Source organism: Cygnus olor, chromosome 7 (genome assembly GCF_009769625.2).
Source record: "Cygnus olor isolate bCygOlo1 chromosome 7, bCygOlo1.pri.v2, whole genome shotgun sequence".
Taxonomy (NCBI): Eukaryota; Metazoa; Chordata; class Aves; order Anseriformes; family Anatidae; genus Cygnus; species Cygnus olor.
In genome coordinates, this window is record NC_049175.1 from 24,423,910 (window position 1) to 24,439,420 (window position 15,511).

The 15,511-nt window shown below is 52.9% G+C and overlaps 1 protein-coding gene across 2 annotated transcripts in view; it reads left to right on the forward strand.

Moving 5' to 3' along the window:
* Positions 1 to 523: 523 nt before the first annotated feature.
* SUFU (SUFU negative regulator of hedgehog signaling) overlaps positions 524 to 15,511 on the forward strand; it is an 84,314-nt gene continuing 69,326 nt past the window's right edge. For both annotated transcript variants that reach the window (XM_040564542.1, XM_040564543.1), the window contains exons 1-2: positions 524 to 819; positions 4,617 to 4,751. In XM_040564542.1, coding sequence (XP_040420476.1) covers positions 638 to 819; positions 4,617 to 4,751 — 317 coding nt within the window. In that variant the 5' untranslated portion in view covers positions 524 to 637. The remainder of the gene's footprint in view (positions 820 to 4,616; positions 4,752 to 15,511) is intronic.

The following is a 15,511-nucleotide window of genomic DNA, read 5'->3' on the forward strand; positions in this document are numbered from 1 at the left end:
TCCCCCCAGACCCCCTATCTCCCCTCACAGCCCCCCCAAGACCTCCTATCTCCCCTCACAGCCCCCCCAGCTCCCCTCACAGCCCCCCCAGACCCCCTATCTCCCCTCACAGCTCCCCCAGACCCCCAATCTCCCCTCACAGGCCCCCCAGACCCCCTATCTCCCCTCACAGCCCCCCAGCTCCCCTCACAGCCCCCCAGACCCCCTATCTCCCCTCACAGCCCCCCCAGACCCCCAATCTCCCCTCACAGCCCCCCCAGACCCCCTATCTCCCCTCACAGCCCCCCAGCTCCCCTCACAGCCCCCCCAGACCCCCTATCTCCCCTCACAGCTCCCCCAGACCCCCAATCTCCCCTCACAGGCCCCCCCCCCCCCCCACCAGGGGTCGCGCTCACAGCGCGGCGCGGCGGGGGGGAGGAGGGGGAGGGGGGAGAGGCGCGGCCGCCCTCCGCGCCGCGCGCCGCCATTGGCGGAGCCGCGCCGTCAATCACCGTCGCCATGGCAGCCGGGGGCCCGCCCCCCCTCCTCCCGCAGCGCCGCGCCGCGCAGCGCCGCTTGGGCCGGGCCGGGCCGGGAACCGGAGCGGGGCCGGGAACCGGAGCGGAACCGGAGCGGAACCGGAGCGGCCGGCGCCGCCATGGAGGGCGTGCGGCCTGGCGGGGGTGCCCCCGCGGGAGGGCCGGGCTCCGGGTCGGGCTCGGGCTCGGGCTCGTTCCCGTCGCTCTTCCCGCCGGGGCTGCACGGGATCTACGGCGAGTGCCGCCGCCTGTACCCCGAGCAGCCCAACCCGCTGCAGGTCACCGCCATCCTCAAGTACTGGTGAGCCCCGGGGGGGGACATTGGGGTCTGGGGGGGGGCAGAGGGGTCTGGGGAGGGATATTGGGGTCTGGGGGGGGAATATTGGGGTCTGGGGGGGGGACAGAGGGGTCTGGGGAGGGATATTGGGGTCTGGGGAGGGATATTGGGGTCTGGGGGGGGAATATTGGGGTCTGGGGGGGGGACATTGGGGCCTGGGGAGGGAATATTGGGGTCTGGGGGGGGGAATATTGGGGTCTGGGGGGGGGACATTGGGGTCTGGGGAGGGAATATTTGGGTCGGGGGGGGGTAGTGGGGTCTGGGGGGGGAATATTGGGGTCTGGGGGGGCAACAGAGGGGTATTGGGGGAGCAGAGGGGCTGGAGGGAGCTGTGGGGTCTGGGGGAACAGTGGGGTTTGGGGGGGGAGTTGTGGGGCGAGAGGGGTGTTGAGGAAAGGAGTGGGGCTGCAGGGGTTTGGGGGAGCAGGGAGAGCAGGGAGAGCTTTGAGGGGTTTGGGGGAGCAGAGGGGCAGGAATGGGGGAGCAGGGAGAGCAGGGAGAGCTTTGAGGGGTTTGGGGGAGCAGAGGGGCAGGAATGGGGTTTGGGGGAGCAAGGAGAGCTTTAGGGGGGGGTTGGGGGAGCAGGGAGAGCTTTGAGGGGTTTGGGGGAGCAGGGAGAGGTGCAGGGGGTTGCAGCAAGGGGAGAGGCCGGGGGCTGCAGGCTGAGGCGCGGGGAGATGCCCAGGAAGGTCTGGGGGTGCCGTGGGGTGCCACAGGGCAGCGTGCTGGGTGTCAGGGAGGTGTGGGGGCCGGAGGCAGGGCCTAGAGGCAGCTCTGCGGAGCGGGGATGTGGGGAGACGCGTTTTTGGGGTGACCTGGAGTGAGGGATGGGGCTGATGAGGGCCTTGGCTGGGGCAGGGCGTGGGGAAGGGGAGCGCGTTTCCCTCGGTGGGGCAGTTCCTCAGGGGGCTGGAGCTTCTTCTCCTGGGCAGGAGGCTCAGGCTCTGCCTTCTGACCCGGAGTTTGGGGTGCTGGCATGGCCGGGATTAATGGGATTGTGCCAGCCTCCGAGCCCAGCGCGTGCTGTGCGCGCCCGTAAACCCAGGGGACCGAACCAGCTTCTCCTGCCCTCGTGTAGCCACGTGTTATCACGGGCTGGGAATCTGCTGCCTCTTCCCCTCTCTGCTGACACGGTGTCTGACACCAGTCACAGCAGTTGTTTACGTGGGAGAGTGGCACGAAGGAAGTACTTGGATGTTTGGCTGCCGAGATAAGTGTCTAGCCCCGTGGGAAGAGGAGTCCCTTCTGCTTCTTGCCATTGCCGTGCCGCTCAGCCCTCTCTCCTGGACCGAAGGAACACGATCGGGTCTGCCTGGAGCGTCTGGTGGACCTGACGTTGACCAGTCCCTAGTCCGGCACCGTGAAAAAGTTTAGTAAAAGGTTAATAAGTGTAAAATAAATTCACAGCTCATTTTAACATGGGTGTCTCTATCTAGCTGAGTCCTGGGTGGCGGCAGAATAATATCCGTCCTGCGCTCTGCTCTGACTGAGCTATTGCTGTTGCCTCCCAGAGTGCTGTCTTCAATGAGCTTCTAGCAAGAAATACGCTTGCTACCTGTTGCTTAGATTTTTTGGGTAAATTACTTAAACTGGCACGGTGGGCTGAGATAATTTCCTAATCAGCCGCGTGGGGCAGTCCTGCGGTACTTCAGCGCTGGTCTGATCAGATTTTTACACCTGTTTGTACCCAGGTTTATAAGGAAGGGTGGCAGAGACCCTCGTTTGGGAAGAAACCTGGCTTCTCGTTCGCTCGAGGGGTTGGTCGGGGCTTCCCTGCAGCTGGGGCTCGGACACGGGAGGAGGTGGTGACGGTGGGTCGCACGGGAGGCGCTGCCAAGGCCTGTTTGCGCCGGCACTTTGTGCTTTTCTTGAAACTGCCGAGCAAAGTTCCCCGCCTTAGGAGAAATATTGTAACGCTAATCAGCTTTTAATTATACATAGCAGCTCCTCCGTGGTTAGCAGGACTTTTGTTGTTCAGGGAGCCGAAGGGCTCGCCCAGCGGAGCAGGGATTTCCTTCGTGGCGCCGGGGGGGTCTGCGGAGCCGCTTACCTGTGAGATTTGGGGTTCGGATGTGCGGCGTTTTCATGGAACGAGTCTTTTTTTTTTTTTTTTTTTTCTTTTCAACGCGATTTGCATGTCTTGGGAGAAGGTTCGTGATTGCAATCGGGACTTCTTGGAAGAGCTCCTGGCTATATTTGTAGCGGCTGTGCGCTGAGCTCGCTGCTGCTCCCCGGCACCCGCTTTTGGTTTTAAAACATGGCTGGGTGTTTCCATGCCTTGAGGCTTAAGGCTGCTGGTGAAAAAGCAAATTTGCGTTCTCCTTGTTCTGTGACAGGCTTTGGGGAGGGCAGAACCGAGGCTGGCCTGCTGGTTTTCCGTCCCCTGTCCTGAACCGAGGCCAAGAGCTGGAGAACCGGAGCGCTGACCTGTGGTCCGCGGCCGCTGGGAGCGTTGTCGGAGGGGAGCTGTGAGAAGCCAGCCTGCCTCTGAGCAACCCCCTAAAGACTTCTCAGGGGAAACGCGCTGGGAATTTTCCGTCTTTTTTCTCGCAGTGGAGCTGTTTCCTCTCCGCCCGCTCTGGGTTCCTTGGCCAGAAACTTCAGCGCGCTCTTACCACCAGGCAGGGAGAGGTGCCGCGCGGATGCAAACCCCGTTTTTCCCCCCGAGGCCGCGCTTCTTGCTCCTGAATGAGCTCCACGAGTAGAGAATGCAACAGATTTGTACCCGTAGCCTTGAAGTTGGGCTCTTCCTAATAAACTCCTCCGACGCTGCCGGCTCCTCGCGTGAACCCGCGTGCTGAAAGGGGGATGGCGGCGCATGGTCGAACCGCGCGGCAGCGGCTGTGGGCGGGAGGATGTGCCCGAGCGGCGAGAGCTGTCCCCAAAACTGGGTCAGCGCCCGTGTCAGCAGCCCTGGCGGAGCTCTTCTGTCCCGTGTGCGTTCCTCCAGGCTCAGAGCTGGTGCTGGGTGCTCCTGCGCTTGCGGGGGCTTCCAGGCTTTGCATGTAGGGCGCAGGGCGAGATGCTGGAGGGTTTGTCCTTTTGTCAAAGCACCCGTGCTCCCACGTGAGTCATTTGACATCCGAGGCGTTGTTAAACCCAGCTTGGGAGCAGGTTTTGTGTGTGGGGGAGACCCCTGTTGCTTCGCGTTTTCTTTTTGCTGCAAACCCCACCCGGCAGCTCGGAGCTGTGCGGGTTGGTGGGCCGAGCTCTGCCTCCGGAGCCTTCCCGGCCAGGTGACTTGGTGCTGCTGCTGATTTTCTGAATCGACGGTTTTTCCTCCGCTGTTTTCCTCCGCTTCCGTGGCTACGCTCAGAGCTATGGGTTGCTTTCCTCACAGCATAGACGTTCGGAGTTGTGCTTTGAGGAACAGCGACGCTCTTTTCAGTGAGGTATGTGCCTCTGGCCCGAATTAGGAGCTTGCAGAGCAGATACAGCTATCGCTCCTTTACTCGGAGAGTTTTCTGGTTTTCTTTGTTTTGCGGAAGTTTTAATACGATTTTCCAGACGTCTTCATGCTTTAATGTTAAAAACATTGTAGTATTTTGCACACATGCACTTTGCCTTCCTGTGCTCCATGCTTTCTGGACTTAACCCAACCTTCCCCTTCATTTTTTTAGAGGTAACTAGGCCACGCTGATCTTATCGCTAGCTGTGAGTTAAGGCAGGTCCATCTACAGCCCCTTGCAGAATCCGCGGAGACTTCCCACTTGTCTTGAGTAAACCGATTTACCTGAGAATCCTTTTTGTTTTTAATGCAGGCTGGGGGGACCTGATCCTCTGGACTACGTTAGCATGTACAGAAACGTGGGAAACCCAGCGCTGAACGTTCCTGAGCACTGGCACTACGTCAGCTTCGGGCTGAGTGACTTGTACGGAGACAACAGAGTGCACGAGTAAGCATCACCCACGTCCTGGTGCTGTGTGTTGTGTTTTGTGTCACGTTTGGGGGAGTGGAAGTAGAACCCCGTCCTGCTGTTCGTGTTATTTGAACAGCTGCTTTTCTGCTGAGAGTACCGTAGCCCTGGTCTTCTGGGGGGTGACGTGTGCCTGGGTTGGGATGTAGAAGAATGACTGTGTTCCCCTCTTGAAGCTCTGCGTGCAATGTATGTCCTTGTTAGTGTCGTAAGTTGAGCGATTTGTGGTTTTTTTTTTTCTTTTTTTAACTCCCAGGGAAACTTTTTTTAGCTGAATGCCTCGTGTTTTTCCCTCTTGATAGTCTGCTATGCTCATATGCTTCAATCCCGACTCCTCCCTGTGCATGTTACATGCCTTCCTCTGGAAAACTGCTGTCAGGGCATTTTTCCTGTTGCTGGCACGGCAGCGTTACTGTCAGCAAGTGGACTGCCACCCAAGTGCCTGCTGCATGAAGTGTGAGTCTCTGGTAACAGAAGTATAAAACAATTGACTGACTTTCTTCTCCGCAGTAATGATTACCTTAGATCGCTGGTACAGACAGTCTTCAGGAGGTGTTTTGTGTTAGATGGGGCAAGTAGCATGATCTAATCTTGTTATTGTCGTGCTTTCACCGACTTTGCTCCTTAACTCCAGGTAAAATAAGCAGTCACGAAGCTTTCAGAGTCTTGGGGCTCTGAACGTGGATCCTTTAACCAGGCAGAAATGGCAGGTTTCTGCTGTTGCTCTTCAGTGAAACTCCTGTGCTGTTTCATCGTTGCGGGCTAAATATCCGTGATGAATGGCGCAGCAGAAGCCCTGATTTGTTCATCCAAGCTTTTCCTCTTCTGTTTGTCTTGGTTGAGTTTCAGCCAGCAGTCTTTATGGGTTTTGTTTTACCCAGGTGCTTCTCTTGCAACAGCGACAGCTGAGCAGTTTCTTTAACCTTACCCATGTCCTCAAGGCAGTTTCTTCTGTTTGTGGATACAGAGCTGTTTTTCAGAGGTCTCTTTTAAGAGTGGTGTTTACACAGAAACCCAGTGTCACTGAGACCTGCCTGGGGCGTTTTGACCAACACATCTGGCAACAAACCCCATTCATTAGGTGCTGGGGCAGAGACAGGGTAGGGCAAATAAAAGGTGAAAGAAACGAAAAGAAGCTTAAAGGTTTCCTTCCCTTGCTTTCACAAGAGACCCAGCCGTGGACGTGCAGGCCTTCACACGATGCCTTTGTTCTCAAATCATGAGATTTCATCTTTGCCACTGAAAATCTGAGGTTGCCAAGATTAGGCAACCTGTGTTTTCCAGCCTCGTTCTACTGGAAGTTAATTTTGGAGGGAGTAAGTGCTGTGCTGGCTTCCTCTTTTTGGTGGCTTGCCAGCCCGAGGCTTTCTCATGGCGAGAGTATTCTCTTCGATCAGACTCACTGCTGGTGGTTGTGGGAGAGAGCAGCGGGAGGATGTGGGGGTCTCAGCTGAAGACATGAAGGGTGAGGAATGGCTTAATGTGTTTGTATGAGTGAAGAAGCAAACTGTGTAAGGACACCACCTTTTGTGCCCTGAGTGTGGCGTGTGGTCTGGTTTCTCAGCCCCCGACTGCTCTCAGCTAAATCAAAGCCTGTTTGTTCTGTAGTGGGAAGCCCGGGGGAGGAGGAGAGAAACTATCCCACAGGTACGTCACAACCTTAAGGAGCATTTCCACTCTTGGCTGTGTGGGCTGCCGCAGCGTTCCTGGGCTCTGGAGCAGGTCATCCGTGTGTCACTCATCCTGCGAGATTCATCTGACTGCAGCTTGTCACCTTTATTTTAGCCTCACTCTTGGAGCTGCAAAGCTTAGTATTGCCTGTGCTGTCAAGAGGGCTTTATCACAAGTAGTCTTAATGCACAGCGCGCGTGGTAAAGCTGTCAGAACCTCAGCATCTCTCAGACACTAAGCGTGAAGTGATCAGCGGGTAGGTGAGCACTGGGGACGGGCAGGGGACAGGAGCTCAGCCCCACCAGCAGTTCTGTTCCCTGCTCCTGAAACACCACTGCCACGTGGGCTGCACGGCTCCGGGCTGGCGCTGTGCGTGCTCAAGAAGCTCTCGTTCTCCAGGAGGGAATGAGAAAGCCCCTGTTTACGGTCTCTGCTGCTCAAAGGACTTGGAAATTCTGCTGTCCCAAAGCATCCTGCGGGACGGCTGGCAGGAGAGCGGGGCGACAGGGGCGCCGTTTAAATCTTTGGAAGATTTCCTTTAAAGCTGGCGTGGCACTGAACTCTGCTTGGTTACTGGCCAGCGGAGACAGCTGTTGGTCTGTGGCTTGTGGTTTGTTTTCCAGCTCTCCCTGCAAGGAGCGCAGAGCTGGATCTGCCCGTGACAGACAGCAAGGTTGCGGCGATAGAGGCGTGTGTCCCTGAGCTCGCTGCCTTTCATCCTTTGGAGGATAGATAGCGCTGCCAAGGACCCTTTTAATCTCCCCACTTGACTTTGGGTAACACGTGGCTTGTTTCTCGTGGACCTCTTCTGGTGGTACGGGACGATGTAGACCAATTATAATGCAGTACTAAGTGAGAAGGACTTTTTGATGATTTTTTCAGTGATCCAGGGCTGAGTTGAAGGCCCCTATATTTTTATTTATAATGGGATAGCAAACAGATGTAGCGTGTAACACGAAAATGTTGACTCTAATTTATATTTTTTAATAAGAACCTGAAAAGCCTGAAGTGGAGCTCTCCCTGTGCCTCCTTGTTGACAGATTTATTTTCAGCTAAAACAGCACTATTTCCTGCCCTGCTTACATATCAGCTCCGCTCCGCTCATACAACCGGCCTATTTCTGAGAGTCCACGGAATAACGGGGAAGAAATCTCAGAATTTCAAACGGGGGAGCCCTATTTCATTTAAAAACACTCAGTGCTTCATGGCATAGTGGCAATCACGACACCAGCTGTGCGGGGCTGATGGCTCTCGAAATCCTAAATCCTGACGTCAGGGCGGCGTTAGGGAACCGCCGGCCTTGCAGGGGGATTGCCAAGCCCCTCGCCTGGCAGTACGTCTCTCCAGGCAAGCGTGCTGCACGACTCGAGTGGCAGCAGAAGACCTTCCGGGACGTTTTAGCAAGTTAATTGCCATTTCCAACTTTTTCTGGTCTGCTTTAAAATGAAAACGGATGGGTAACCGCTTGAACATAGTGAGCAGGGTTAGAGTACAGCCTCGTGTTTCTTTTTTTGACTGCTCTTGCTCTCTGAAAGGGAGGGGTCGTTTGCTGAAGCAATAACTGGGTGCACAGGGTGCAAGCATGTGGCTGTGGGACACGTCCCACTCTTTCTTCCACCCCGCAGGGGACACATCCCTGTGCATCAGGGCAAAGCACGGTGCTGCAGGCACCTGCTCCTTCCCTGGCTCCCAGCCCCGATGGTGACTTCTGGCTACCCAGAAAGCAGCCATCAGAGAAGTTGTTCCTGTAGTTCCCCAAGTGCTCACCCTTTTTTTTTGGTTCGGAAGTGCCTTGAAAATGAGGCTCGTGATGCGTTAGGATTCCTGAAAGCCTGGAAGAGTCTTACGTGTATTCAGATGGCAAGGCTGTCATTCAGAGCCACGGTAGGAGGCAAAAGTTAAATTACGGCTCGGTTAGGAGATAAGGTTTGTACGCGGGGCCTTCCCACATCCCGAGAAGAAACACGCCAACCGCCTTCTGCTGTTTAGCCTTTTAGGCGAATGCCAATAATTGGGTTTCCCGACCTACACAAACTTCACGTCGACGAGGGTTTGTTTTGTTTTGTTTTTTTTCCCCCCTCTCTCTTTTTGCCCGGCAGCTTGCCAGCGGGCTGAGTGCAGCATCCCTCCCATCTGCATGAAGCCGCCCAGATTTCAGCTGCCTCGGTCTCTCCTACAGCCGCGCAGTGCCACCCGCCGAGGGGACGGGTCCCCGTGCATGCCGGGATAACGGGGTGGCTCTGTGGGTGGTGCCTCCCCATTAAAGGTGAGGGTAAGCACGAGCCTTTCACGATCTCCCCGTCCGGCTTGCGTTCTGCTGCCTTGTATAGCTCCTCTGAATGACCCGGACTTGTAAAAGGGCAGGGATGCTTGTTAGAGCTGGGAGGGGAAAAAAAAGGAACGCAAAACTGGATCAGGTAACAAATGCGAGGCTTGCAGAGGGGTGGATGTTTTCTGGAAGGCTTTTTCCGAGTGTGAAAGGAGTGTGAAAAGAGTATTTAGAAAATAGCCTGAAAGTTGGAACGAGCGCTCTCTTTCTTTTGAGTGCACGCTGGCTTCTCTTTTGAGCCCGCATGAATGTAGGATGGAGTGGTGCTGACAGCTGTCACTTTAGTGGCCTCTTAGTTCTGTAGCCTTTCGTAAATTTAAAAGCTCGCTGCCCTCAGCTTGCCAGCCTTTAGCCTTAAATTTTGGTATTTAATGGGTCCCTAAGTGCTTTCTAAACCACAAGCCTAAAGCACCACTGAAATATTACACCAAACTCCAAGGTGACAGTGAGCTCTTTCTAAATGGCGGGGACGACTCTGCCCTTCTTTGTCTTCACTAAAATGCAGTAAAACCAAGAGCCTTTTAGGAGACAGTAAATTAGAGGTGGATGGCGGTGGTTGTTACAGATCAATATTTCAGATTTTGAAGAAGATTTTGAAACAGCATTGATAGAATACAGGATACAAGTGGAGAAATGAAAGATCAAACCAGTTTGGGAGCCGAGCATGAAATTCCAGGAAAATTACTAAAACCCCGAAGTTTTCTTCCATCTTCTGTGGTGTCCGGTTTCTTGCAAGTGTGGGATTGAAGCACGCTTGACGCAGAAGACCCTCGGGACAACTTCTTTTGAAATACCAGCATAGAGGTGCCAGCCCCTCCTCATCCTCACCTTGCTTCGCTCGGCTGCTAGCTCTGAAGCCAGGTGACACCTGCTGCGTAAGGGCTAACTACTTGGTAGCCACTTTGGGACTTGGTAGCCACTTCGGGGTACGGAATAGCGAAGCCATGTTGAGTTTGGGGACAGATCTTCAAGTTGAGGACCTTCTGGGTACTGTTGCTGGAGAATAGAGCATCTGCCCCTGCTAAAGGGAACGACATGGGAACGGACATCGGTAAGCCTCGGTTTAGGAAGGAGGTGCCAGAGCTAAGATGGGAGGGAGGAGAGTCTGAGATGAATGCTGAACCCTCCTTTTCTTACAGGTTTTGTTCCGCTAGCAGAGGCTGACCCCGAATGTAGTGCTTATTTTTCTGATCAGGCTTCTTTCTGAGGCAGAGGGGAGAGGAAATGTAGTGGCAGAGTGGGAAGGGAGAGGGTGCAGGATTAGGGAGCTCTGTGACCGGCAAAAAGTGTTTCCTTTTGGTAACAGCTTATATGAGATGCCATCAGAGTTGAAATGAGTAGTTTGAGATGCAGGGGTCAACAAGATCCACTTTTGATGAATTTGTGCTTGGATTTTTTTCATGCCTACCGACATACGAGCTAGCCGGAGTTTTTTTTCCAAACTTAGGGTACTTGTACCAGCTCTCTCCCACGTGGATTCCCTGGTGTCTAGAAATACAGCTGTGCTTCCATGATGCCTGCTGGGAGCACCTGTAGGTCCATTGGTCCATCTCTTCTGCCCGTTTGTGTCTGCTTGGTAGAAATGTGGTGGTCTGGGGACTTCTCTTCCTTTGCAGAGCTTTGAATTGCCCACCAAGTTCAAAAATGGGGACGTTTTAAAGACCCACGAGTGTGATGTACCATTCAATTCCACGTTTCCCCAGCAGAAACCAGCTCAACCAAGCATCGTGCCCACTTACGCACCCCGTTGGTGGTGTCCCCCGATGGCTGGGGCAGCGCACCGGGACTGGGACTTGTGTTCCTCTGCTGGAGGCAGACCTCCCTTGAAGCTACGGGCACCACGGGGAAACCTTTTTTCTTCCCTCCTCCCAGGCAGAGAGTGCACTTGGCTTCCAAATGTCATTTGCTGGAGGTAGTTAGCACCATTAATAACGTGGAAGATGGAGGCCACCTACGGAGAGGTCTGCTCCGTGCTGCGGTCTGTGTGCCTGCGGAGCTCGGGGGACCAGAGCACGCCTGAGCTGTGCTAGATTTGGAAATTTTATTTTTTTTTTGAAGCATCGAAGGAAATTCGTTTAACGTTTGCTGTAAAGTAGTCGAGTTTACAAGAAGGCCTGTTTTCAATAAAAAAGGAAAAGATTGGATGTAAGTTTACAGCTGAGCGTTCCCGAAAGCAAGGCCGGCTTCCTGCTCAGTAGCGCATCTGCGCGTGCATCCTGGTAAGAGGAGCCTCTGCTGCCATGCAGGGCCGGGGCACGGCGTTCAAAGCAGGCAATTTCGGTTCTGTCAGCAGAAATGCATCTGTGAGCTCGGCGTATGGGAGGGGAGTTGGCCCCAGACAGGGCTCCCTTGCTGTCGTCTCCCAGCTGGGCTGGCGCTGGACGAGCTCGCACGCTCCGCTCTCCCAGCGGGTCCAGCCTGCCGGGAGCAGGAGTGACTGGGGATCAAACCTGGGTCTTCCTCTGAAAGTTTGCTTAATTTGATGAAGATCAGCTTAGGATGTTCTAAAAAGCAGTAATTAAAAGAGAGAGTTGTTTTTTTTGTCTTGGTGGGACATGAAGGTAAAAGCATTTCTTCGTCTGTGTGGCCAATCCAGCTGTGAGATCAAAGGAACGTTGACTTTTTTTTTAATCCTTTTGCTTGCTGGAATAACGATACTAACAAAATGAACCTTTGAAGAGATGCATCTGAATGCTGTTACTCAGACCTAATCCCTTTTTCTCCTCAATGCTAGGAGCATGCCTTGCTAGCTGGTGCAGTGCTAGGGTAGTGTGTGTGCATCGTGGTGGGACGGTGGTTGCCAATTAGCAGATTTATTTTAAAATTTGAGCTGTCAGCATTTCTCCCCCCCCTAAGCTGCAAACCCCATGGTGATTACTAAACTCGTCTGCCTTTCTACTGTCATCTCAATTTTGAATCGAGGCCCAATAGGCAGTGACACCAGGCTAACAAAGGAGGGCTGTAAATCTTTGGTGGTCTCCCATTCACATGGTATTCCCTCCCCTGGACAAAGGGGTGGCTAGGGCTCCGGGTGCCACGCTGCCTCCAGGGATGGTAAACAAGGGATGGATGGCTTGGGGGAGGCATTTGTGATCAGTTGACAAAGCTGATTTGGGTAGCTGGGATGCCACCTGACAAAGAGGCCTGAGGTTTAAAGAGGGATTCTGCTAGGGCTCTTAAGAACAAAAAGGAGAGGGGGAAAAAAAAGACCAGAAAAGTATTTTTTGTAGGATGTAACCGGGGTGGGAGGAGGTGAAGAGGGACTCGGCCATTCTTGGGGAGCTCTGATTTAAGCCCAGAGGGTAGAAACAAGGGAAGGAGGGAGGGAAGGGTGCACAGATGGCTCATTGTTTTGTCTAGCTCGGCATTCTTGCACTGCCGAAGCGAAGGGCGATTGTTTTAAAATCCCTTTTGCAAAGGGAGCTGTTTGCTTTTCAGCTATCGCTCGTCCCTGAAGATACAAACTGTAAACCAGAGGGGCTGGGCTTTTACCACCCCTGTGTTTCGGAGGGTCAGGGCTGGAGCCGAGGGCACGGGGCGCTTGTGGGGCGGCGCGGCATCGCCTGTAGGGGAACGGGGAAAGAGCCGCAGCAGTGGGAAGGGGATGCATACGGAGGGGCTGATGTAAAGCAGCATCCACCCTGGGGAGCTGTACCGGGGGCGAAGCATGGCATAAACCTGGCACGTACCCGACCTGCCAAGATACCTGAACGCAGGTTTCTTGCAGCGTTAAATTTTTTCGTAGCCGATGGTTCATTAGTCCAGAGAACTGTGCGGCCGTTTCCATACTGTTATTCTTTCTACCGGTGCAGCTCCTTCCCCCGCCTCCCCTGTGGATTGTTGTGGCCTTTCTGGAGCGGGGGCCTTTTTTGGCATGGTCGACAAAAATAAACCATAAAGGCTGCTGTTGTTATGAACAAGGCTCAACAGGGGAATTTTACCAGTAGAAGTACAGCAATATAATTATACTGGTAGACTAGTTACAGTAAATTTGCTCATGAAGACAAGCCTTAAGTTGACATTTCCTAGCTAAGTTGAATCCATATGTATAACCTTATTACGCAGAAATAATGTGTCTCTGGGCCTTGAATTCTTTTTTACCCAGAAGAGTAGCATTGAGCAGAAAAGCAAAGAAGTCGATGTTCGAAGATGGATGGGGGATTTTCGGTAACAGAACGGCTGTGAGGAGTTGTATGCTGAACTGTTTTACTGAGTAGGTTATTTCTCAGCAATCAGGAGCTTTCTTTTCCCTGGAATTACGGCTCAGCCCCCAAGGGTCTTTGCCTACCTGTTGAGTTGGTGCAGACTTCTTGCGGTGCTCATCAGTGTATTTTTGAATGCACCCTTTGCGATGAAAAAAGACTAGATAACAGCTCAGCAAGTAAAGAGGCATTGTCTCGATTTCTGCAGCTAATGAAGTGAAAGATCAGGGATTGCATCTGGGATTGCATCCCAGATCCAGCAGGACACACAGGTGTCCAAACTCTGGTTGAAATCTGGAGTGCAGGCTCCTCAAAGCTCCTGAATGCCTATTGTTCCTTGAGCTCATTTATCGTGCAGCTGAGAACTTAATTGCGCCAGTGTCCTAAAAACGTGGTAAAGGGTCTGCTGAAGTTCTTTCCTGCCTTTTTCTTTTTACCTATGCTCTTTAGCCAGCAGGAAGGTAATGGGAGACACCAGTGTTTATGTTCTACGTAACCCGTTAGAGTCTGAAACTTTTAGGCAATACTGAGAACAACTAGCTGTAGCTGTCAGCATAGCTTCTAACTTTGGGTTTTTCTCTTATTCTTTCCACTCTCGCATACTGCTTTTGAAAGCCGCTTTTGTTATGCGAATGGATTCCTCCCAGCAGCTGCAGAACTATCCGCAGTAGGAGCTAGGAAGGAGCCAGCAGACACCGCGAGGAAAGTCGGTGCCCTTTCCTCAGGGACTCACCACGCACAGCAACGCTGCCCTTCCAGCCATGCTGGCCCCAGCTGGCCCTTTGCTTACGTCCTTTTGGCTGGCAGGGTTGCAGCCGAGCCCTTACGTGAAGTTAGGAGATGTTTGAAGCTTTTTTATTTTGAAGACCAGGGATGGGAGGTGGGAGGCCTGGGTGGCTCCGCAGAGAGTCCTCGAGCTAAAAAGCATGGCCAGTCCTCTAGTCACTTGATTTCATATAGATTTTTTTTTTTGAATACGTGTTTTGGGAAATGTAAGGATGAAACGGTTTGGTCTTGTCAGTTTGATCATGACCGTAGCAGGAGATCAAACCATCACCAACTGGTGTACCTATGTCTTTATACCATAAAACAAAATAAAACAAAAACTGCCCTCATGCGGACATGCTTTTGCTGGGGTAAAGGGTGACGTATTCCATGCAGCCTCCTGTTTCATATTTTGGTGCCTTACTCATTTCCCACTTTCAGCTTTTGTCCATGCTGTGCAGAATGTGGAGTTAATTTCCCAGCTCTTCTGTGACCTTTACAGCCGGAATATACAGGCATTTGCTGTATGATGTGTGTCACATTACCATCTGAAGTGGGGAAACAGCGTTACTTTCCATCTGAGAATCAAATTCCTCAGTAACTCGTTGAGGATGGCAGGATGTTTGCAGTAGGCAGGGGATTCAAACCTAGATCACCCGGATGCTGTTTTACGACTGTGAGGGTATTTATTCTGCAGCTTCTTGACGTAGTGTCAGTAACGAAGCAGATCTCTTTGGCACAGACAAGGCCATTTGCCCTTAATCTACATGCATACATTCATACACGTACAACGCTGCTGGCACTCTCCAGAACGGGAGGATAATGCTTCCAAGCCTCTCGAGCTCGAAGGGATTAACCTCCAGCAGCTAAGCGGGATCCTATCCTTCCTCCAAATACCACTACTTTCATGGCATGGACAGCTGAACCTCAAAGAAGCAACCCCTAAATTGCCTTAATTTGCAGCCCAGCACATTAAAGTGCCCTGAAAGCTGATGGTGGTTTACTTTGACACGCAGGGCTGGAGGCAGCATGGTTCTGGAGCTGGTTCACACGTGGGTGGGCAGGAGCCGAGCACAGGAACCGCTTCTCTCAAAGCGAGTTTAACTTGTGTGTTTGTGAATTATCAGCTGCGAGTCCTGTCAGCTCGGGTTTGGACACGGCACCAGTAGTAAAAGTTCATACCTGTGCTCTTGGCCATAACGCTCTGGGACTGCCGGCAGTCTCTGGTTGATGCCTGCACAGAGGGCGGCTTCCCCAGCCTCTCTGGATCCTCTGCCAGGGTCTGACAGCTATTGTGGTGGGGAGAAAGAAAACCACGCAACTTCCTGATGCATATAATGAGAATTTCCAATTACTTTTGCTATTTTGCTGTGCTTCTCAGAAGGGTCTGGCTCTGTCCGTGCTACATTTTAATGTCACTTGTGCTCCTGGTGCTTCTCTCATGCCTGAATGATTTAGGGGTCTCAAAATTGGCCTGTCTGTCAGCTCGACAAAACGTACACAATTTCTGTGCCGCGGGTATCTATAGTCACTGGAAAACTGTGCCACTGCCATGTGAGGCAGTTTGACTGCAGGATTAGGTGTAGTGTGGACTTGACACTGTGGTCTGGAGGGTTAGAGGAAAAATCTGGAAATCTGGTGTATCAGTATTCATTGTTTGCAGAAACTGTTTTTAAAAAAAAAATCTTCAGCCTTCAGGGACAAGATTGTTACCAGCTGAGTTTTGAATAAGCTGAATGGTAAAATGTGTGGAATCAGTGTTGTGGATGTGT